Source organism: Notothenia rossii, assembly GCF_949606895.1.
Source record: "Notothenia rossii genome assembly, chromosome: 3".
NCBI lineage: Eukaryota > Metazoa > Chordata > Actinopteri > Perciformes > Nototheniidae > Notothenia > Notothenia rossii.
In genome coordinates, this window is record NC_136901.1 from 35,107,078 (window position 1) to 35,129,142 (window position 22,065).

Genomic DNA, 22,065 nt, shown 5'->3' on the forward strand with positions numbered 1-22,065 from the left:
TCATAGGCTGCTTGGTGTTAATGGTATCAGCCACATTTGTCTCCAGGTCAATGTCATTGTGTTTATGGGTGTTTTGTAATCGTTTGGAGGAACAGTCAATTTAGAGATAAAGCTGACTTCAAACAAAACGTAGGTTACAGAGTAGGCTTTAAGCTACAGTACCAGGTTACTACTATTATAGGTCTTCTTTATGTTTCCTGACTTTAGCATGGCAGTTTGTAATGGTTTGTTGGTTCTATACGAATGAGTAATAATATAATATTGTTGTGTCGTATTATGTATCTCCTGTTTATTATAATGGTTTCATTAATGGCAGAGAAAGTGGTTTTACAGTCATTCCAGTCACAATGACTTGACGAATTCCTTTACCGTAAACGACTGAAGTCAGAGCCGCTCGATTTCCTTACAACCAAACGTAAATTCCCGTTGTTACGTCATCTCTCTAGTCTTTTTCTTCAGCCTTTTCCAAACATGAGGTGAACAATACTGTTATTAAATATATTTTCTAATTGTACTATATGCAACAATATCATTCATTGTTTTGGAAAATGTGCTATTTTTTAGGATGTACATGTTCACTACTTTGTTATAGAAGTATTTGCATTAGTGTCCGGACCAGACTGATATGTAAGCAGGTGGGTTGATGTGTTCCCAAAGTCCAAAAAGTAAAGAGACTTGGCATACAACGTTTTTAATGTGGTTAATGTTCACAAAAAAAAAAAATCCTTAACAATAAAGATCAGTCATTTTATTAAATCAAAAATAATATGCTATTATACATGTTTGTCTGAGGGAAATAAAGTAATTTCAAATTGATATGGAAAAGGTCAGTAGTTGGAAATATTTTACTTTTGTTGGAAGTTAAAACATTATAAGCGTCACGATAACATTTGTAGTAACTGGGGAATTAAACTTTGCATAATAAGCTAATTTCCTGGTAATTGGTCCATAGGGTCCTGGATCATTAAGGGAAAAAATAAAACATACTCCTGTAGGTATACAACTCCAAATATCTCCCCAAACTGGAGAAACCTTGTGCTTTTCTACCGGACAAACAGCAGCCCTTGTTACCATGGAGCTCTTATTACCATCACAAGCTTATGAAATTCTAATTAGTGTCTAAAAATACGGTCTATTTCCTGATCAAATAAAGACTGCACTTGGCAGCTGAGGGCTAACTCTATTATGTCGAATACACTCATTTGAGGATTGAAAGGAGATCCCATCTTCAATCGCTTTCTCTTTTATTCTCCTTCCGCTTCAAGTGCAGGACACGCATACATTTGTACTGGATAGATATTACAGTCTGCAAAGTAAAGCCCAACACAAAGGTAAAACATACGATGTCAACAGAAAATCAGAGGAAAAAAGCCCTTATTTGTTTTACACAAACTCTCACTAAATACCAAACATATGTTATAATAGCATTAAAATAATGTACGAATGCAGCAGCAGATCTAGAAATCTTGTCCAAGTACACTCAAATGCAGAGACAATTGTCTGGATAGTGGTCAAAAAGACATGCTCAATTGTGTTGTAGAAGTAATCTTAAAATTGATTAATAAATTGTTGCTAGCCCTGCAAATTATTTAATGGAAAACCTTTGTCCCATTTCTGTATGTCTTTCTGCTAGCTGTGTCTTTATTCTTTAAACGCAAAACAAAAAGTATGATCCTTATCATTAATAAAAAGACCTAGTGGTGCAGTATCGTAAACTTATATAGGGACGTATATTTTCCTTCTTAACTCACATTCTATATATCACATTTTCCATGGACATCATGTTAGTATACACATATCTGGTTGGTTATAAACTCGATTAATCCTTCATGTATGAATCCTGTAATAATGTTTCATTAAACACGGGTTCTTCTTCTTTGCTCCACATCAGACTGCGACGATAGCCTTGCCGACGTTTTCTCCCCGCAGTATCCCCATGAAAGCAGCTGGCATCTTCTCAAAGCCCTTTGTGATGTGCTCCCGGCACTGCAGTTTGCCCTGCGGATGGAGAATAAATAAATAGATTAGAGAAATGACACTGAAGCAGATACACAGGCAACCCTAAGATAAACGCTAAAGACACACGTGAACAATTCTGAATTAGATCTAATATCATGACTTGTTTTCAGACACCAACCTCTTTCAACCATCCCATCAGCCTCTTCAGGGACTCGGGGTTCTTGTGCTCCCACCTGCTCTGCATGAAGCCCTCCATCTTTAGCTGCTTGAAGATCATGGTCAGGTGGGGGAATGGACCTGAGAGGGAGATACATGGTTAAAGAAAAGAAAACTATTTGATCAAGACAGATTTCTCTTTACACATCTCTCAAATGTCAGTAGTGCAATGTCGCCCTCTAGTGAGGAAAAACAAACATTATTTGATAGGGTTCCAACACTTTTCCCAAAGTCAAAATCAAGCCCTTTTAAAGATTTCAACACCTTACAGATGTGGTATTTTACAGATGTGTAAAGCGTGCATGGATAACTTCACTACGACATCATATTCAACCAGGTGTTATGGTGCACCTTAATGATGTTTCGTGACAGTATTCCACAGAAGGGGAAAACACAACAACCTGTCATGTTTCATAATGTCTTACCTGTCTGTTCTATTGAAACTTCAAGTTATTTCAAAGACTTTGAGAACAGCATGTTAAAATGTAAGGATTTCCAGGATATTCAAATATGTGCAGTTTTAGTTTTAGCACAGTTTGAACTGCATTGTTCTTCTTTTAAAAGAAAAATTAGCAGGACTATTAATAACAAAAAAAATTCAAGAAGGGAAGTTCCCACCTGTTTGGGGTGTGGAGTCATTGTACGTGGAAATGGCTCCACACACAGCAATTCTTCCAAAGTTCTTCATCTGCTGCAAGGCAACACTTGAAGAAAGTCCTCCAACCTAAAGCAAAGAATATGATTGAACCACTTAGCCAACAATGTTAAAGTAAGCTGTGAAATGTGTCAAACCGCTTACGTTTTCGAAGAAGCAGTCGTATCCGCCTGGAGAAGCTTTCTTCAGCGCCTCCTCCATGGAACCGACAGTCTTGTAGTTGAAGGCCTCGTCGAAGCCCAGTTCTTTGAGGAAAGCCACCTTGGCATCAGTCCCTGCGGACCCCACCACCTTACAGCCCTTGATTTTAGCAATCTGGCCCACCACGGAGCCCACGGCCCCCGCGGCAGCATTCACCAGCAGGGTCTCGCCCTTCTGGAGGCCCAGAACCTCTTCTATCCCGTACAGAGCCGTCAATCTGGGAAGGACAAGGAAGAGTAAAACTAATAAAACACTGAAAACAGAGACGAAATGTTTACCTTCAGTTCCACAGAAAAGCCTGTTTGACCTTTGCAGTGTAAACTCTTAGTTTCCACTCCAAGGTCATCAGTGCTTATAAGACGACTTCATCTCACCAGCAGGACCAAACATCTGGAGCCTGACACGTTTATTTGATCAAAGACAGACGCAACTCAGCTGTTCTGCTTAACTGAGAGTCTCTAACTTTCTTTTAAACATTACCAGAAGAACGGCAATACTTTCCCAGATAAGCGGTCTAATCTAACATTTACTCAGGGATGGTCAGGTCTTTCTTCTGAATAATAGTTCACAGATAAGAGAAGCCAAAACAACCTTCCCCTTTTGGCTAGGTGACTTTAAAAAGTCGGCATTGTTTTTAGTGAAACAAGTTCTACAGCTGTCCAGATGTCCATAAAACGATCATAAATGCTGAAAAAACATGACACTGTGAGAAAATGAAATGTACTTTAACTTTGCCAGACGTGACATTTTTGTATTTCTTACCCCGGCATGCCGATGGCACCCAGAGCCAGAGACAACGAGACGTCTTGCGGCCACTCTGGCATGATGGGAACGAGACCCATCCCGTCGCAGACTGTGTGGCTTCTCCAGCCACAACGACCAACCACATGGCTTCCCACAGGAAATGCTGGGTTGTTACTTTGAATCACTCTACAGAATAAGAAAATAACAACAGAAGAAGAAAGAAAGCATATGTCAATTAAGGGCGTGTCACTGGGCTTTTTTGAAGTTTGAAGACTAAAGCCATATGGATGACACACGAGTAGGTACTTTAAACTGTTTTGGTATCCTAGACATCTTCATGACTTCAAACCATGTGTCAGATGTTTTATATGCACTTTGGTTTACAAAGTTACCGAAATGCATACCATGTGCGTGTACAACAGATCATTGCGACGTTGTTTGGAAAGTTTGGTCACTGAGTAGTTTATTCTGCATGTTTATCAGCAACAAAAAATTTCCACTGTAACAGATTGTGTGTGTAAGGCTACGCCAAGAACATTTTATTTATCCACTTTCGCTTTTTAGTCTCTGTAAATCAAAGGCTTAAGTAATTATTAGCAGGTGTAGGTTCTGTTTCAGTTAACATCAGGGCATGCATGTTAAATCATGATAGATTAAAGACATTCCTCTGTGTGTGTGTGTGTGTGTGTGTGTGTGTGTGTGTGTGTGTGTGTCTGTGTGTGTGTGTGTGTGTGTGTGTGGCGGTGTGTTTGTTTTCCTTACTTGGCCACTTGAGATCCGATCATCACATCGCCTTCACTCATGCGAACCCTACTGAAAGGCCTGGAGAGACATCACATTGTTAGATTCATTGACGTTGCATTTATGGATTAATTGATTTGTTAAAGAGAGTGCTGCTTGCAATATTAATGGTGAATGTTTTTTTTATTCACAACCGTATTATCCACTCACCTCATGTATGGGTCCACACTGAGAAACACTGCTTCCAAAAGCACCTCTGAAACAGAAAGAGACATTGATGAAAAACAAGCGTCATAAAGAACAGATGTTTTCCAATTGTGTATGTGACTCAACCACACTGACTCATGTAAAACTGTTTTAATGTTTGCCATGAAAAACATAGAGTTTGACTTACTTGGCTAAGTTGAGAAAAGAATAAGGAAAACAAATAACTTACCTCCATCTTTTGGCGTAGGCAGCTCCTCCACCTTGAGCTCAAAGTCGCTGTCCTTCGGGAAGCCGTCAAAGTGCTTGGTCAGGATCCACGTCTTAGCTTGGACCATGATTCTTTTTTTTAGGGCAGCTGTGAAAGATAGAACAGATGCAGATACAGTAACAGTTAGTAACAATGACATCTTAATTTCTTCTTATTAAGGCAGCACAAAGGGAAGTCAACTTATCCTGGGTGTGTAGTGTGTACTAAGAGGTCATGACAGATTGATGTGCATGATAAGGGACATCCAAAACCTGCTATGCAAAACCATTAAAATAAAAACAGGAAGAAGTATTTCCAATCATGCTCTCTTTATACAACTCAACCACATCCTTGACCTGACATTTTCTTGGAAGGATTTCCTGCCTGAAAACAATGATCCTGTTTTTAATAGGGTTGCAGGCAGGCATGTGTAAAGTTAGTATGTGATCATACAAATGAACAGGCTGTAAGATAACACTATCACCCAGGAAAGTATGAGTGGGTAATATGTTAGAAAAAGCAAACAACATAACATTAAAAGATCATAAGTGAGAAGTAAACTCCCAGCTTTGGGCATGCAGGCTGCTCTATGTTTACCTACTGATGCACCTTCATCCATATTAGCATCTATCAAGTTAGTTTGAGATATATATAGATATTTATCTCAAACTAACTTGATACATGCTAATATATATACATATACAGTCTACGGTTATTACACACAGTCCTTTCAACGTTATTTATATCACTTACCAGAAGTAGCTCTCAGCAAAGGAAAGGCAGAAGAAGAAGTGAGCTCACACAGAAAGGAGCAGGGCATTGGGCAAGCAGCGGCGGGTTGGTGAACGCGTGGGAGGAGAGGAGGCGGGAGTTATGCTTCATCCTAGAAACTGATTGGTTGGAGGTTTGACGCAGCCTCTAACGTATGACGTAGAACGTTACGTTGTCCGGCGTGTCGACGTCCCGTCAGTTCGGATTGTTGGCGCGAGTAAATAACTGGCTTCAACGGGATGCTAACTAAAAGGAAATTCTGAATACAATTGTAAGTTGTTGTTGTTTGACAAATTTGACTTTTCTTGTAAAGATTAATATACGAATACACTGCACTCGACCCAAGTGCCAATTTACATGGTAGTTAGCATGTTAGCTATACCTAGTTTCTAGCCATTAACTGGCTAAAGTACTGCAACTGTTTAGCTACTAATGATAAGCTAACTGTTGTGACGGATGTGCTTATGATACTTTCACCAGATCCGTTTTTAACAAATACACACATCATTTATTTGCGAAGACACTAACAATTGTTTGATATTGTTAGAAATGTAAGAAGTTTTCCTTTACGGTCGACTGCGGCTTCAGGTTGGAAAAACATTTAGAGTCAGTGATAATGGCACTGTAACGTTTCTTGTGATAAATGATTTTAGAATATATCAAGGGACTGTCACTGTTGAACTCTCGTAGTAGATATGTTTAGACTAATCTAATTTGTTCAGCAATTCATCTGACTTCAATTTCAATTTTATTTAGGCATTTTGCAGAGGTGTTAACTCACATTTGGTCAGTTTGGAGGATGCTGTTGTTGAATTGTGAGGTTTTATACTACTGAGTCTTATTAAGAAAACAACACCATAAACAATAAACCTGTTAATTTTTTTAAACAGTGTCAATAACTGAAATTATAGTAAACTAATGCCAATGTCCAGTGATATTATTTACTTTAAAGGCCACTATTTATCTGTAGACTCTGTGTTTCACTTTGTAAGAATGCTGCATGTTTGGAAATGATTGCAGGGTTTTAATAGACATAACTACCATGAATATGCTTTGCTTTAACTCTCTTCCTATTGGTCTTCCTAATCCTCCACAATTCACATGTTGCTTCTGACTGACTAGTACTAGCCATAGAGCTGTGATTCAACATGTTAAATGGTAGCCAGTTTGTGGAGGCCGTGGGCCGTCTAGGTTTTCCTGCTGCGTCATCACTGAAGGCCTCTGACTTCGACTGGCTGTTTGACTGCGCCCCAGAGAACCTTCACTTCTTGCGCTTTGTCTGTCGGACCCTCAACCAGAGCAATGTTCTCACAGCAGAGGAGGCATACGCTATCCAGGAGCTGCGGAAGTCTGGCAAGCCATTTTTGGATGAAGCAGCCTTGGGCGAAGTCCTTAAAACCATTGGACTTTCGGATGGGAGCAGTGCAAACATCTTAGGGCCCTCTTCTTCATCGTCATCCTCTGTGTTTGCAGCTGAGGGGGATGTGGCTATAGAGGATTTGGAGGCAGAGCTCCAGGCGCTGCGTAAAGAGAAAGAACTGAAGCAACGGCGGTACAACCAGCTGCAGCTTGTGGCCACCTCCCGTGCAGATGTTGACCTTCGTCTTTCTGCTGAGCTGGAGAGTGCTGCCTGTAAACTAAAGGAGGCCAGTGCTGCTATCGGAGCTGAGAATGCTGACACCAATGCCCTACTACAAAACCTAACAGACGAGATTACAAAGCTTGCGTCATATCTCCCGGTTCAGCCGGCAACACAAAAAGAATCAAAGTCCTCATCAAACACTTCCAAGAGCCCCACTGTCCTCCTCTCCCAGCTGCCCCTAGATCCCTACCTGCACCAGGAGGAGCTCAACACTAAAACACTCTCTGCCTTCACTCAGAAGCAATTCTTCCAGGGCATCTCTGACATTGTGGAGACTTCTTGCTCTGAGCGCTTCCAGGTTCTTGACCTCAGTTCTTGTGAAGATGGAGAAGACGAAGAGAAGGAGCACAAGGAGAAGGAGATAGAGGAGCGAGTGGTGGAGCGCCGGAGGACGGAGATGGCCAGACTTCAGTGGGCTCATATTGTGGCCCAGCACCAACTGATGCAGGCCACGGCAGAGGAGAAGAGCGTCAAAGCTGGCCTAGAATGGCTTTCTGAGAAGTCCGCTCACACCAAGGTAAGCAGTTGTTTCGTGTTTTATATCCTTCTGCAAACACTTTCGCGGTTCTCATAGTGTTTTTTGGTATTTTTTATTCCTGATTCCTGTCTCAAGTTTTCTTTCCTATCTTTGTCCTCACCCTGCCAGAGTATTTCCAGCTCCTCCTCCCTGCATGTCCGTGAGGTCGTCTCCAGGAAGGAGCTGCAGACGGTGGAGGCGGAGTTGGAGGCTCTGCTCCAAGGACCGGTACCTGCTGCCCTCAGAGAGTCAGCCAGGCTGCTTAATGTGCCGGTAGTGAGGGGAGACCTGGCTCTGCAACTAGCCCGGCAGGACTACTACACATCCAGACAGGATCAGGTTAGTTGGTGATATCACCTATGTACTTCTCAGGGGGCAGGGATACTGACCAATCAGCTTTGCTTCAGCTACTGAGAATGAAATGGTCTTGCTTTAAATAATTTGAATGAGGAACAAGGTGCTTTCGTAACCCTTTTAAGAGTGACATTTTTACAGATCAAAGAATAATAATATAATAATAATCACTTTATTTATATAGCAGCTTTTGCATTTGCAAAGTACAAAGAGTTACAAAAAGTATACACACAGAGAATGAAATGAACTAAAGACCTGCAACTGAACACATTATAAAACAGAGTAAAACAAACGGAAAGTAATAAAACACAAATATAAAAGCTTGAAAGCAATTATTTGAACAGAGTTTGATGACGAATTAAAGTCAAAATGTGATCCCTGTGTCAATAATCAGCGATATGCATTTTAATATCATGCTTAAGACAGGAAACCACCTTAACATCTACCTGTCATTCTAAGTCAATGTTTAAACAAGTATCAACATCCCTCTGAAAACTAAATGTACAATTGTCCTCCTAGGTACGAGACTATCTGCTCCGCCAGAAGGCGTCCTTTGACATGGTGCGCCTGGGTCAGGAGATGGAGTTGAGGAGGTGGAGGACCGGTCTTAAGCAGCTGGGAGAAATAAACAGCAGATTGGTAATGGAAGGTGAAGCGACAACCCTCAGAATTGAGTCCCTGGCCCACCCTGACCTGGCTATTAACCCCCGGCCCAACCCCATCATCAGCTGCAAGGATGCAGCCTCCAGCAGGTAGGAGGAGTCCAGCTGTAATGTGCTGTTTTAGAACTAATGATCTAAAAAGCATTTTATTTGTAAGTCTTTTAGAATGATGTTTTTTTATGAATTAAATAATATATCCCCCCCCTTTCTTAACTAACAAGTCATAAAAAAAAGAGAAACAGTATGTAAGTGGGTTTTATTGGTTCATTATTCATGTTCTGCACTCTAATGGATGTTATTTGAATCTGAATATTATTTACACACCACAAACATGATTATTCACTTACCCCCTGTGCAATGCTTTGGTGCTATGTTGGCTGCTTTGTGCCCATGACACTCTTTAGTTGTCTTCCTTCATATGCTTGTAGTTTCACTTTAGATTATAATTCAGTGTTGTATGCATTTCTCTCCCCAGGCTGCTCCAGATCCTTGACCATGATTCAGAGCACGGTCGATCGAAGCCTTTCCGGACATATGAAGCATTGGACCACTCTGCTCGTGACCTCGCAGGCAACCTCCAAGTGACCCGAGACGCTCTAGCTGGCGCCGGGCGTGAGCAGTACTACACGGCAGCTCGTCTCTATGGCGACTGTGAGGCGCTCCACAGGGCCATGTACACAGAACTCCAGCAGCTGCTCTTAGGGCCGCAGGTATGTCCTAGGGCCACTGCCCAGGAGCTGCTCTGTCCCAATGCACAGGTGGGTTTCTTTCCTTTGTATCTTCTGTCACCTTGGTCAACTGAACATTTCAAAAAGAAATCCTTAATGTGAGTCAGCTGAATTTAAAATTACTCGTCACTTTTGGTGAGGGAAGCTGGTAGCACTCTGTTTATTCCTTTTCACTCACATAAAGACATGTTGGGTCTAAACGCACTGTGTGATAATAAGTGGCTCTCAGGAAGTGGACTGTTGCATGATTGACTTTATATGGATGCAATATGTTTGTCTTAATAACATATCGTGATCATTTACTTTATTTGAATAATTCCGTATCTCTTATTGATTCAAATGGGTGCTCACTTGACCTGTTGCTATGTATTTCTTTATATCGCATCCGTGTGCTTTGTCCCTACAGGAGCTGACCGTGCAGCTTGTGGAAGCCGAGTCTCAGCTGCAGAGTTTGCAGCATTTAATGCAAGAAATCATGGGGGAGGCTAAAGCCAAGCGCTCTCAGCTGGAGCGCAACGCCCTCCTCAGGCGAGAGAGGGAGTTGTACATCTACTTCCACTTGGATCAGCAACTGCTGCAGAAAGTAGTGGAAGAACTGGAGGGCAAAATAGCTGCGAAGAGAGGGCAACAGTAAAGCCCTATGCTAAGGGGGTCAAGCTGCGTTATGAAGCTTGAAGATATCTGAAGATACTGTTCAATCGCTTTGGAGCCCCGTGTACTCAAAATATGCACCTTCACTTGGAAGTGGAAGAAACAAAGATCAGTCCTTTGAGTCTTTATTTTTGGGACAAAACCCAAGTTGCGAAATGTTTAGATATATATGAGCAGGGCTGCTTACAATGAGATTCATTTGAATGTTTGTCTTACAAACTGTTTATGTAAAATAATGGTATGATTTGTCTTGTCTTCTGATCTTTTAAAACTGCTTTTTTGCCATAAATAAAGTAAAATGTTATCTTTTAGAGGAATTATTGTGATTTTCTTTTTTGTTAAGGTTATTCCAGTTCTGGAGGTTTAGCTGAGATGCTAGTTCAAACCAGGGCTGTTTGTAACTGATGTACAACTCTCCCCTTCGTCCTGTTTAGGCCCTCAACAGTTAAAGAGTCAGATATCGTCAGGGAGAGGAAAAGAATAGCAGGCATTCTGACAGGGAGGAGATGGAGCTGCCTAGCAACAGGTTGTACTCGGGGCCTCTGTCTGTAGAGGCCCAGAAGATCCTGGCTGTCCTGAGAGCCCAGAGTCGGCACACAGCCAGACGCAGCCATAGCTCCTCCCATCACAGCCAACGTCAGTCAGGGCTAAGTGTACAATATCTTACTTAAGATTGTGGCAGTACATAAAGGTGGGGTAGGTAATTCACTTCAGAAACACTTTTTGTTATATTCCATGGAATGCTCTTAACATCCCGATAGCAATGAATATATTAAAGGCGTTGACAATAAATACATTAAAACATTTCATCTGTGGAAGCCGTGGCGCTGTAAAAAGCTAGACCAATTATTTTAGCGGCTAAAATAACTGGATGGCCTGCCTGCCTGTCAGCCTTCCTTCTCGTGCACAAACTTATCTCGTGCCCTCATTGGTCATGTGTGTGTTTGTAGATTTTTTTTCGGCTGCGTACTTTCAAATTCTATCGCACTCAAGCTGGTTTCTCCATTCTTACCTACCCTACCTTTAAGCCACACTTTCTTTTAGTTTGTTCAATTGATGTTTATAACATTTCTGTTTCCTAATTTGAGCCTCTTTATAATTAATATTCTTTACTAAAAATTAAATGCCATTTTTTAAAGCAGTATTGAATGATTTGTAGATTTCTTTTGGCAAATGTTGCTCTAGAGTACTGTAGATTATTTCCTAGCTTTTTTCCGGCTATCTAGCTCAATATCTGAAAAAAAAAACACGAACTGTTTTATAAATCACAGTATTTAAAAACAAAAAACCCATTTGCCTTGATAATCAAAAAGTTTCCAGGGCATTCAATTATTTGTACTCGAAAGTTTGCAACATTTTGTAGTCATATATGTGTAAAATCAGAGATAGAATTTACAGGTCAGGCGGGTTTTCTATATGTTTGCTGCCCAAGTCAAGTACAGATTGTCTATATGTTATTTAATGCATAATATATGAATATCTCTGAAAGTGTATAGTATTGTCTTTTTGTTGTGCATGTCATAGTGGAGAGCAGCCAGGTGAGCAGCTGGAGCATGAGTCAGGAAGACAGCAGAGAGACGGGCACGGACAGGTACGACGATTAACGAGAAGCTACGCATGGATTCCAAAATAGCACTTAAGTCAGAGCATCCATTTAAGTCATTCAGTATTTGAAATTATGCTGAGCTGATTGTTGCAAAAGCATCTGCACTTCAGTAATAGTAAGTAATAACCAGCAGTTTATTAGTATAAAAAGGGCAAGAGTTCAGGATTTTGAGCGATACAAAGTAAAATAAATGATGTGGGACTGTTCTGTATTAGGCAATATGTCATGTTAAAAAATGAATTACGATTGAATAATATATTTAATCCTTAAAGTGCTTAATGCAATTGTAATACAAGGGTTATGATTCAGTTCTTGGTCCAGGCCCCAGGTGTCCCCCACTTCCACTTCATACTACGAAGCCTCCAATCAGCGGCAGAGCTCTCAGTCCTCGCAGACGCCAGACTCCCTGACCCCCTCCGGTTCCTCCTTCCAAAGGCACACGTCTCAGTCTGAGGCCAATTATCGGCCCTCGCAGATTTATCCCCACAGAAAAACCTCTGAACCTCCCGCTGGCCTCTCCAGTCAGGCTCTGTCATTCGCTCAGCGTGAGGAGACAGCAGCACCGATCCCCCATAGAGGCCCCTTCACCCTGTCCCTCCAAACACCAGGGAGACTTGGTGAACATCAAGCTACACCATGGAGAAAGTAAGTATAGCCAGGAGAATGTGGTTGGTATCAAACTTATGAATGGTAATGTATTCATGCATATAACAAGCTTTCAGTATTCAGAAATGATCAGAGGTGAAGAGAACACTTTGGGTGTTTCTCAATGTCGAGGAAGGCTGCTCCAGAGCCACTATTTAAAGGATGCTACGTCATCGAGTGCCGCCAAAGGACTGTTCCAATGTCCAGGGTCCTTGGAATTCTACCGAGGCCGCCGTACTTCGTTGCGGGAAATTTCGAGGCTGCACATGTGTATCCTCCATTCTTAAAATCCCCACAATGCTTTGCGCACGGCCCAAATCTTTGGCGGAAATCGCGCTCCATTTAAGGCGGGGCCTCGCATATGACGCACACCTGTTAGCCTGTTCCACAATTATTCACTTTCCGAGGCTAGGAAGGATTCTTATCTCGCTTCTGAAGCAAGTGACTCGGAAGACCTGTGCTACCAAGCAAGCCTCCTCACCCTGAGGAAAATATTCGTTGTGGCCAAACGGCGGTACTACACTTCCGTATCAGTCGCTGGGCCCGGAAATACTTTTTCCCATTAGCCGCTTTCACACCAAGTACTTTGCCGCACTTAGTGCCCCAGGGCGCTTAGTACCCCAGGGCGCTTAGTACCCCTGGGGGCTTAGTACCCCAGGGCACTAAGTACCCCAGGGCACTAAGTACCAATCGCGTTCACACCGGAGTACTTTTCCCTGAGGGAAGATTACGCAAATGAGCTGCTGACGTCACTTCTTCTTCTTCTGCTTTGGGTTTACTGGCAGACCGCAAACAACTTCACGGCGTATACTGCCACCCGAAGTCCCCGGCCGGAAGTCCCCGGAGTTGGGGGCTGGCTTCAGTGGAAGCTGCTGGGCTCCCAGCAAAAGGGTCGCCAGACCGCCGACACCTCCTCATCACTCCACCGCTCCCTTTTTTTTTGTTGTGTTGCCATAACTTATTCTCTCTCCGTTGGTGCGCGGGGCTAATGCTAATAATGCTAATGCCAGCCAATACAATGGCGGCTTCAAAAAACTTTTAAGAGTTTTACGGGGCGTGGTTTGCAATTCTCCCAGCCAATAGAAATTGGTACTTTTTTGGTACCACCTCTATCAGGCACTAAAAATGGGGGTAAAAGTTCCCGGCACTAAGTACTCTTTTTGGTGTGAACGCGACATAAGGGGTACTAACGGAACTAAATGGGAAAAGTACTCTGGTGTGAACGCGCCTATTGACTTACATTGGGAAAGAGACGTCTGTAAATCGTTGGATAATTTTTTTTTTAAACTACCCAGTATGAACATTTGTATAGCCCTTATTAAAAACATTCGGTCCTCAAGTTGTAAAATATGCTAATAACGTTATTCTGAGAGTTATTTTCCTCGGCATTAGGAACGCGGAACTAACCCACGGGACCGCGCCGCCCGGCACGTTCATGTGACGTGTTCAGTACGACATGAGTTTTACCTTTACCCATGGATGCACAATAAGAACGGATTATATGATTATATTAATACTTTCGTGACGTTTCGCTCTCTCAAAAAGTTGGGCCATTTTGTCTTCATGCGCCAATGAGTAACTCTCATAGGAATGAACGAGGCCTCGTCTCCCACGCTGTATCCAGTTCTTATCATACATCCATGATGTGTATCCTCCGCGGTCTTAAAATCCCCACAGTGCTTTGCGCACGGACCAATTTCCAAAATCTTTGGCGGAAATCGCGCTCCATTTAAGGCGGGGCCTCACATATGACACACACCTGTTAGCCCGTTCCACCATTTTTTGTTTTCCGAGGCTAGGAAGGATTCTTGCCTCGCTTCTGAAGGACCTGACTCGGAAAACATGTCCTACCAAGGAAGCGTCCTCGACATTGAGAAACACCCTTTGTCCCAAAGTTAAGCGCTTGTGAGTGATCCTCTGTAGCTGATTTTGTGAGTGAAAAGCATGAATTATGCATTTCGTACTTTTTTTACTTTCATAGTTCCACGGAAGAAATCAGGCCGCCTTTCATCCAAAGTCTTTCTCTCGACGAGGAGGAGGATCCTGATGAGGCTTTGTTTCCCACAACCGAACACCCCAATACCCAAAGAAGAGAAGCAACTGTTCTGAAGGTTTCTTCCTGCTTTAAAATAAGTGAAGAGACACAGAATGACACATCAGTTCCACAGAAAGGAAACAAAAACGCAGAGAGCTGGCATGTCCTCAGAAAGAAAATAGACCACACTGTATCTTTGGACAGCCTATCAGAGTGGAGACTCTCTCTATCCAACCCCTCTGAAGAGGTCATTAGCGGAGAGCAAGAAGGAGGATTACTATATCAGTTAGAAGAAGGTGCTGAGGAAGCAGTGGATTCGGAAAATACTATGCAGATGTCAGACGTAAGACATGAAATGCAGGATGAAGTAACGTGTGAAAAGACAAGACACATAGAAGCATATGAGAAAGAATCAGCCAATGAAAAGGAAGGACCACTCTCAGGAACCAATGAGAATGCTACCTCAGAGATGAATTTGAACTTTACAAGTAAAACGGACAAAAGGCTCCATTGTTATTCTGATGATGCGAAGTCCTGTCAGGAGGAAAATAATGACTTTGAGTGTATTGTTAGATCCTCTGAAATCAAAGAAGTGGAGCATCCAGCTGACAGGGAGGATGAAGAGGCGTCATTGGGATTTCACTCTCGCAGCCCAAAAAAGATTTCCGTGTCTTTGGAACTGGGAGAACGCAATGTGAGCCACTGCCAAGCTGAAAAGCCTCAGGATATGAGTCAGGCAGGGACTGAAACAGAAGAGAAACACTGCACAGAAAACCCACTGATGCTGTGTGAGCCCAAGAAATTAGCCCTGGGTGGCCCCACTTCTGATAACCTGCAGAGAAACAGAGAAAGGATTGATGTGATGGAGGTCAACTTGGAAGTGCAGAGGGAGAGAATTGCCACAAGCAATAAAGATAAGATGGAGAGGGAGCAGCAGCATTGTTCTGATGTCCAATTGACAGAAAGGCTGTGTGAGTCAGATTGTAGAAAGGGCAGTGAGAAGCCTGGAGGAGAGACTGTGTCAGGAGAGCAGGGGGGAGACAGAAATGAGACTGTGAAGCCACCTGTGGACTGCGACAATGAGAGTTCATCTGCAGGTAAATGCCTGATTGGTAAGGCTGCTAGTTTCTAAGTCGTTATGAAAGGAAGTATACTGTGTCAGAGAGTTATTATGGGGACTGACAAGGTAAACATTGCGTTTTAGCTTTAAGATAATTTCAAATAATAGTAAACACAAAACACACAATCTGTGATGAATTTCTGACTAAAGTGTATTTCAACTTATCACCACTAGAGTGCGCTAGAATACTTTCTTTTGTCAACGCTTGAACCAATTGCAGAAGTGAATGCCCTCCACTACAAACTGAGTTTTGAATTATGAACTAGTTAGACTAAGAATTTGCTCGTTCGTCGTTGGTTCTTCTAAATAGAAAAATAGAAGGGTTATCGCTACCTATTTAAAGGGGGAGAGGGACTCAAATAATGATTAAAATGTTACTTATTAAAATGGAAAGAACTTGACTAAAATGTGAATGTGTTTATAAAGTGAAACTGTATCTGAAAAAAACTTTAAAATGTTACCAGTTATGTCCAGAGTAATGGGGCCGTGTTACATACATGAGGACCAGTATATTTAGTTAAAAAAAACTACATTTAAAGTCAAGTGTGTTCAATTCAAAGTTCAGTTCTCTGTTTTTGGTGCCTGTTTCTAGTTTAGACAAAGTAGCACAGGGGATGCTGAAGTGTTTGAGCTTGTGTCAAACTCTTCAGCCATCTTTCTTTCATGGAAGTGGCGTTGTCAGAGAACCGCTCAGGGATGTTGTGCGTCGGCTCACATTACAGCCGCAGCAAGGCAGATTGAGTCTCAACTGCTGAGACAATGCTGAGTCAACTCAGACGCATACACGTCTACAAACACACACTGAACAGCGCACTCGCAAACAAGAGGTGTTGTAACAAATCAGGATGGCTGGTGTTGGCTGACCTTGTCGTGTCACACACTGCTGAGGTGTCACACACTGTGTAAGCGCCCATACATGCTTAGTCAAACACGTGCTTACATAACAGCAGTAGGGTCATTGATTGAGGATGTGTTTGAAAAGTGATGATGTGATAGAAATGCTCTTACCTCCTCTCCTGTAGAGGGCATGGACCAATACATTTCTTCCACGCCAACGCTGTCCCAGGAGTGCGGTGCAAAAAGGTCGAAGTTCAAAGCTCCGTGTAACCTTGGGAACCAACTGCACTATGACAACGTACATGTGAGTCTCTATGGAGCAAATCTGATGTATAAACAACTCTGTATAACATGACAGCTATGCTTAAAACATACTTATAAACATGGGAGAAGGACATGAGGCGAAAATCTTGAGTTTTATCATTTTGTCCACTTTGCTTCAACATTTTAATTGGGGAAACATTTAAGCTCCCTTTTGTAGATTTATTTACTTGTCTTTCAATTCAGAAATCCTTCTTTTCCCCCTGTTTTCATCTGTCTCCCACTCTACCTCTGTAATCCTAGCTACACAGCCAAAAAGTCCTGACATTTAAATAGCTGCTTTTAAAGGGGATTAGGCTTCCCCGGTGCACGTAGAAATCAATCTGGGTGCCGTCGGCAGGATCGCAGCGTGGTTATAGCTCCCAAATGAGCCGTTAAAGTGGGGGGGGAAAGGCGCAGGATTATAACGCTACAATCAGCAGCAAACACAGCAATTCATTCACTCTCACTCTCTCCTGCACTGGGCTACGGGCCACGGCCTGCCTCAGTTTTCTATCTATATCCTGTAGCACAGCACCCTGGGGGGGGGGGGGGGGGGTCATGTCTCTGTCAGCAGGAAAACGGGTTGTGTTTACAGGGAAATGAGGAAGACTCTCCTCAGGGAGCTGAATTACAGGAATTCCACTCATAGCAAGAACACAGCTGACATACATGTGGTTGGAAAATCCTCAGAACTACCACTAACTTAGCTTTCAAAGAATATGAAGTGCTCACCATCAGTGCTCTTGCATAAATAGAGATGGGAGTTGCCGCTATGAATAATTGAGATGTTTTTTAAGATGCTGCAAAGGTTATCAGAAGGTGAAGTTGTACTTTTGGGAGATCGGACTCAAAACATCTGTCCCTCTTTCTCCGTTTTTTTCTCAATCCTACCACTTCACCACTTTCCTATGGGAGTCTAACTTTGATTTACATTTTGGTCATTTACATGCGTTTCTATCAAATCAAGCCATCTTTATTATTCGTGTTCTCCTCCCATCACTTGCACCCCTTAACCCTAACCCTAAAATAACATTTGCAGCTGAGACCATATTTACTGCTTACATATATACCTACACGTAAACAGTCAAATCAAATTGGATATAATGAAATAATGATTGTCATCCAGCCTGCAGACGTTCTCTGTTTTACTTCATGGAATATTAATAAGTGTGAATGATTGTGAGTGACACCACTTCAGGCAGACTGTCTCAAACAGTACAGTCTGGCCTGTCTGTGTTTTGGTCTGGGACGCAGCGCTGGTGGCTGAATGAGAGCAGCAGTCCTCCTTTCACATCCTCCCTTTCCCCTGCTTGCTTTGCTTCTCTTTGTCTTGCTCACCACCTTTCACAAATCCCTATATAATCCAACTAGATCCAAACATTAAAGCTGAGTAATTAGATAAGGGATGCTATCTACTCCATTGACTTTCCTACACTCATTTGCTTTGTATTGATTTATTCTCTGTAACAAAGCTAACCCAGCATTTGAGACAGAGTCTGTTTACAATTGCATTCTGGAGTTGCAGAATAAGTCCATCTGAATCTTTTCTTGCCTCTCTTGTCCCCGTCTGACTGCACACTGTTCACCTTTTCTGGTGTGCAGACAGCTAGTGGAGATGTCAGAGGGAGCCATGTTCCTGCTGGACAAAACTCCTCCTCCTCAGCGCAGGACTTGTCCTCAACTGCTGCAAAACTTGACAAGAGCCGCCTGCTTACTTCCCATTCACGTCATCTTCCCTTGATTCCTTCCTTCCCTTTAAAGAGGAAGCATGAACACCAATGTGGTGACCCTCCTTCTAAAATCCACCAAACCAAGCGTGCTCCAAAGTGGGAGCCACCTCAATACTCACAAGAGAAGGCAGGAAAAGAAGGAGTCGATCAGCTGAAAAGAGCCAGGACCTCTATCCGTGAACCGGAGGCTGAAGCAAGTTCTTCACATAAAACAGGAAATGTGTTAGAAGTGGATAAGGACACACATGCCCTGAAGAAAACGCGACAAATTCGAAAGAGTAAGGTGGCAGAAAGGTGCCGTGAAATAGCTAGGATCGCTTCCAAACAAACGCCGGCTTCTGTGCCCGGCAAAGAACTCAAGCACAAGCGGGCCAAACCAAACGGGCCAAAGATATCCCATGACGAGGCCGACGGCAACGAGCCACAGAACCAATCCAAAGCTAGCTGCCTGACTGCCACCCTGACATCTGACCCCAGAGTAAAGGATTCTGGGAAGATGAACCAAGTGGAAAGGATGCAAATGCTCGAGGAGGCGGGGAAGAGCGAGGCGCTGGTGCTTACCTTGGTGTATCGAGACGGAACAACTCAGTTAGATGCAGAACAGGTAAGCAGGGCAACGGGGGAGTTTTGGGAAGTCAATTAGGGCTGGGTGATACGGTGAAACCCCATATTTATAATCAGATGCCTTAATATCAATATTACGACAATATTGTAGGGTAGGATTAATGGCCCAACCCTAGCGGATATAGGTTACATTCATCATTATATCGTAGATGAGCACCTTTAGTTATTTTGTATTTTAACAGTCTTAAATCAACATTACATTTTTCTTTGCATCTGTAAATATAAACAGACCAAGTATTTGTCCCTGTTGATATAAGATTAGTGAGAACTGATTACCCTTCATTAACTCTTTGCTAATGCTCATTTCCTTCTCTGATGCCTGAGATAGAAGCTCACTCCAGAAGTGTGTGGCCTCCTCATGCTGATGAGCCTCGTACGCAGCAACCCGGAGGACTCGCTCGCGCCAAACGACACTCTGGTCTACTTGAAACTAGAACACACACCTGCTTGGGCTCAGCAACACACACACCAGAGCCAGGAGCTGTTTACCAGGTGTGTGTAAGTGTTTGTATGAAAGATATTATGTATGTTCCTACTTTTAAAACAGGTGTGTGTTTGTGTGTGCTGTAGAGATATACTGCTACAGGTGCTATCAAGATCTCAACTGGTGGTGTGCTATAAAGCCAAGGATGTGCTCCGTACAGCGCTGCAGTTTTACAGACGAGACCTCAGCTGGAAACAAGGCAGAGCACACACACATAAATGCACACGTAGAAACACAAGTACCTAATGTGTTACTCCTGCTTCAAAAACACTACTTGCTTCAGCATTAATCAAGGACTCGAGCTTAATCAATCTGCCATCAGTACACATTACCACGTATTCATTAGGCTTAATATTATAAAGAGCCGTCCTCTCTCTAGTGGCAGGATGTCGTATCCAGGACCCGCAGGTCTCAGGGTGGCTGCTGGACCCGGAACATTCTGCCTCATGTTTCCAGGACCTTCTCAATAAACACAGCAAAAGACCCCACACAACTCCTGCACTGGGTACCAAGAAGGTCAGTTAAGGCAGCTACGTTGTCTTGTAGTAGCAAACAACCCCCACACTCACTGTATTTCTGTGTGTTTGTCTGTCTGTCACACCCTCAGGTGTCTCAGGTCATCTCAGGTCTCTATTCGCTCCACTGGCTCAACATGGAGCTATGCTTTAAACTACAAGTCAGTCTATGTGCGCACACACACACACACACACACACACACACACACACACACACACACACACACACACACACACACACACACACACACACACACACACACACACACACACACACACACACACACACACACACACACACACACACACACACACACACACACACACACACACACACACACACACACACAGTTCTGATACTCAACACATGACCTGACTGACGATGTGTGTTCAGAGCCAGGGCCTGTGGGAGCTGTACTCAGACATGGAGCTGAACATGATCTCTGTTCTCGCAGGTGATCCCACTTTTCTCATTCTCAAGTAGATTCTGAGCAAATACTTGAAAAAACTGTTTTATATTAGCCTTCATTTTATTTGTATTACTTATTACATTAATGAATAAAGTTGTCAATTCTCTCATTTGATGCCTAATTTCAGTTGTATTGGTTTCCCTGTTCTACGGTCATAGAAATACTATATCATGTTCTGTGGAGCAGTAAATGATTGTGTTTTTTCAGCCATGGAGAGCCATCGCATCCATGTGGACAAAGAAGCTCTGAAGAGGACTTCAGACCTGCTGGGGGTAAAGCGCAGCATCAACACCCTTTGTGGTGCTTTCAGTGTTATGTTCCCTATTCGTGTTATAAAATAATACAGCAGTTTGACTAAGACAAGCCAGCATACGGGGCCAGCAGCCATTTAAAAAAAGTCTTGCAGAGTAGACAAACCTGTCTCTCACAGCTGGGAGCTAGCCACATTTGACTCACTGTGAATATGAATGTCCAACTAGAAATTCAGCTCGGTGTGTTTAAAGAAAGACCGGCATTTTTTAAGTGATTCCATTTTCCTATAACACGCTCCCTTGACATACTGTAGTCCTGCAGCAGCACAGTCCTTCTCTTCATACATACATCATGTATGGGAAGATCTCTACACAGTTTCTTTCCAAACATTGTGGAATGACTAAGGGAGTCATTCCACAGAATCTTAAATCCCTGTCTTTCAGCTGAAAGTTTTATGATAACACAAATCTTAAAAGGGCCCTATTGTGTTTTTTTATTTCGGTAACATAGTGACATCACTACTTAACGCATCAGGTTTCATAGAGCTAAAACATTTCAAGTGCTACTCAACTGGCTTTAGATAAGCCAGTCCTTTATTAGTATATAAGTGCTTTGTTAATAATTCTATCGCTCCAAGTGGAGTCGAAAGAGATGAGTTTTCAGTCTGTGCCGGAATATGTGTAAGCTATCTGGTGTCCTGATTTCAATGAGGAGCTCATTCCACCATTTTGGAGCCAGGATAGCAAACCCACGTGTTTTTGCTGATGGGAACTTGGGTCCCGCTCGCAGCGCGGGTGCAGCAAGCTGTTTGGCTGATGCAGAGCGGAGTGCACGTGCTGGGGTTAACGGTTTAACTATCGTAAGTGATTGGCTAAGGGACAGGTCATCTCTCTATATCTCTAGTAAGCAGTTGACTAGTCACAACAGAGCCGGCCAGCTGACCAATCAGAGCAGACTTGGCTTCGGACAGAAGGAGTATGAGAAAAATAAAGCGCTTTTTGAACATTAAAGCATGGAGACATTTCAAAGGAAAGACACAACATAGAAGTAGGATCATAATATTGCTTTAAAAGGCAGTTATGGAATAAGAATCTTTGATGTGGATCCATGGTTTGAAGGGGAAATATGTTGAGTTATATAACTGCTTTC

The 22,065-nt window shown here is 42.7% G+C and overlaps 3 protein-coding genes across 7 annotated transcripts; 2 read left to right on the forward strand and 1 right to left on the reverse strand.

Moving 5' to 3' along the window:
• Positions 1 to 1,227: 1,227 nt before the first annotated feature.
• On the reverse strand, positions 1,228 to 5,873 carry LOC307032164 (prostaglandin reductase 1-like). The gene is made up of 9 exons (XM_079669975.1): positions 5,724 to 5,873; positions 4,953 to 5,078; positions 4,727 to 4,772; positions 4,538 to 4,597; positions 3,794 to 3,961; positions 2,975 to 3,248; positions 2,794 to 2,899; positions 2,138 to 2,256; positions 1,228 to 1,998 (listed from the first exon to the last, which is right to left on the reverse strand). The coding sequence occupies exons 1-9, from the start codon at positions 5,788 to 5,790 to the stop codon at positions 1,888 to 1,890; spliced, it is 1,077 nt and encodes a 358-aa protein (XP_079526101.1). The 5' UTR covers positions 5,791 to 5,873; the 3' UTR covers positions 1,228 to 1,887.
• haus3 (HAUS augmin-like complex, subunit 3) lies at positions 5,865 to 10,606 on the forward strand. 2 transcript variants are annotated; one of them, XM_079669973.1, is made up of 6 exons: positions 5,865 to 6,012; positions 6,864 to 7,900; positions 8,030 to 8,239; positions 8,774 to 9,006; positions 9,392 to 9,674; positions 10,051 to 10,606. In XM_079669973.1, exons 2-6 carry the CDS (start codon positions 6,890 to 6,892, stop codon positions 10,276 to 10,278), a joined length of 1,965 nt encoding a protein of 654 aa, XP_079526099.1. In that variant the 5' UTR covers positions 5,865 to 6,012; positions 6,864 to 6,889; the 3' UTR covers positions 10,279 to 10,606. The 2 variants fall into 2 exon arrangements, with proteins under 2 accessions (XP_079526099.1, XP_079526100.1); XM_079669974.1 differs by having other exon boundaries at positions 5,866 to 6,012; positions 9,392 to 9,626.
• A 141-nt stretch (positions 10,607 to 10,747) lies between these two features.
• On the forward strand, positions 10,748 to 22,016 carry LOC307032162 (uncharacterized protein). 4 transcript variants are annotated; one of them, XM_079669971.1, is made up of 12 exons: positions 10,748 to 10,931; positions 11,820 to 11,886; positions 12,211 to 12,546; positions 14,528 to 15,678; positions 16,724 to 16,842; positions 18,444 to 19,175; positions 19,524 to 19,687; positions 19,766 to 19,878; positions 20,059 to 20,195; positions 20,287 to 20,355; positions 20,589 to 20,649; positions 20,872 to 22,016. In XM_079669971.1, exons 1-12 carry the CDS (start codon positions 10,802 to 10,804, stop codon positions 21,003 to 21,005), a joined length of 3,213 nt encoding a protein of 1,070 aa, XP_079526097.1. In that variant the 5' UTR covers positions 10,748 to 10,801; the 3' UTR covers positions 21,006 to 22,016. The 4 variants fall into 4 exon arrangements, 2 of the variants coding, with proteins under 2 accessions (XP_079526097.1, XP_079526098.1); XM_079669972.1 differs by having other exon boundaries at positions 12,223 to 12,546; positions 20,872 to 22,014; XR_013806169.1 differs by lacking the exons at positions 19,766 to 19,878; positions 20,872 to 22,016 and having other exon boundaries at positions 19,524 to 19,693.
• The last annotated feature ends 49 nt before the right edge of the window (positions 22,017 to 22,065 follow it).

Bases quoted from the DNA above. Each gene is read 5' to 3' on its own strand.
- LOC307032164 (XM_079669975.1), bottom strand. From the start codon at position 5,790: ATGCCCTGCTCCTTTCTGTGTGAGCTCACTTCTTCTTCTGCCTTTCCT. The intron at 3,249-3,793 runs GTAAGAAATACA...TGTCCTTCCCAG, and splicing joins GGTGCCATCGGCATGCCGGG to ATTGACGGCTCTGTACGGGA. The intron at 2,900-2,974 runs GTAAGCGGTTTG...TCTTTGCTTTAG, and splicing joins ACGACTGCTTCTTCGAAAAC to GTTGGAGGACTTTCTTCAAG.
- haus3 (XM_079669973.1), top strand. From the start codon at position 6,890: ATGTTAAATGGTAGCCAGTTTGTGGAGGCCGTGGGCCGTCTAGGTTTT. The intron at 8,240-8,773 runs GTTAGTTGGTGA...TTGTCCTCCTAG, and splicing joins ACACATCCAGACAGGATCAG to GTACGAGACTATCTGCTCCG. The intron at 9,007-9,391 runs GTAGGAGGAGTC...TTCTCTCCCCAG, and splicing joins AAGGATGCAGCCTCCAGCAG to GCTGCTCCAGATCCTTGACC.
- LOC307032162 (XM_079669971.1), top strand. From the start codon at position 10,802: ATGGAGCTGCCTAGCAACAGGTTGTACTCGGGGCCTCTGTCTGTAGAG. The intron at 20,356-20,588 runs GTCAGTCTATGT...ATGTGTGTTCAG, and splicing joins AGCTATGCTTTAAACTACAA to AGCCAGGGCCTGTGGGAGCT. The intron at 20,650-20,871 runs GTGATCCCACTT...GTGTTTTTTCAG, and splicing joins CATGATCTCTGTTCTCGCAG to CCATGGAGAGCCATCGCATC.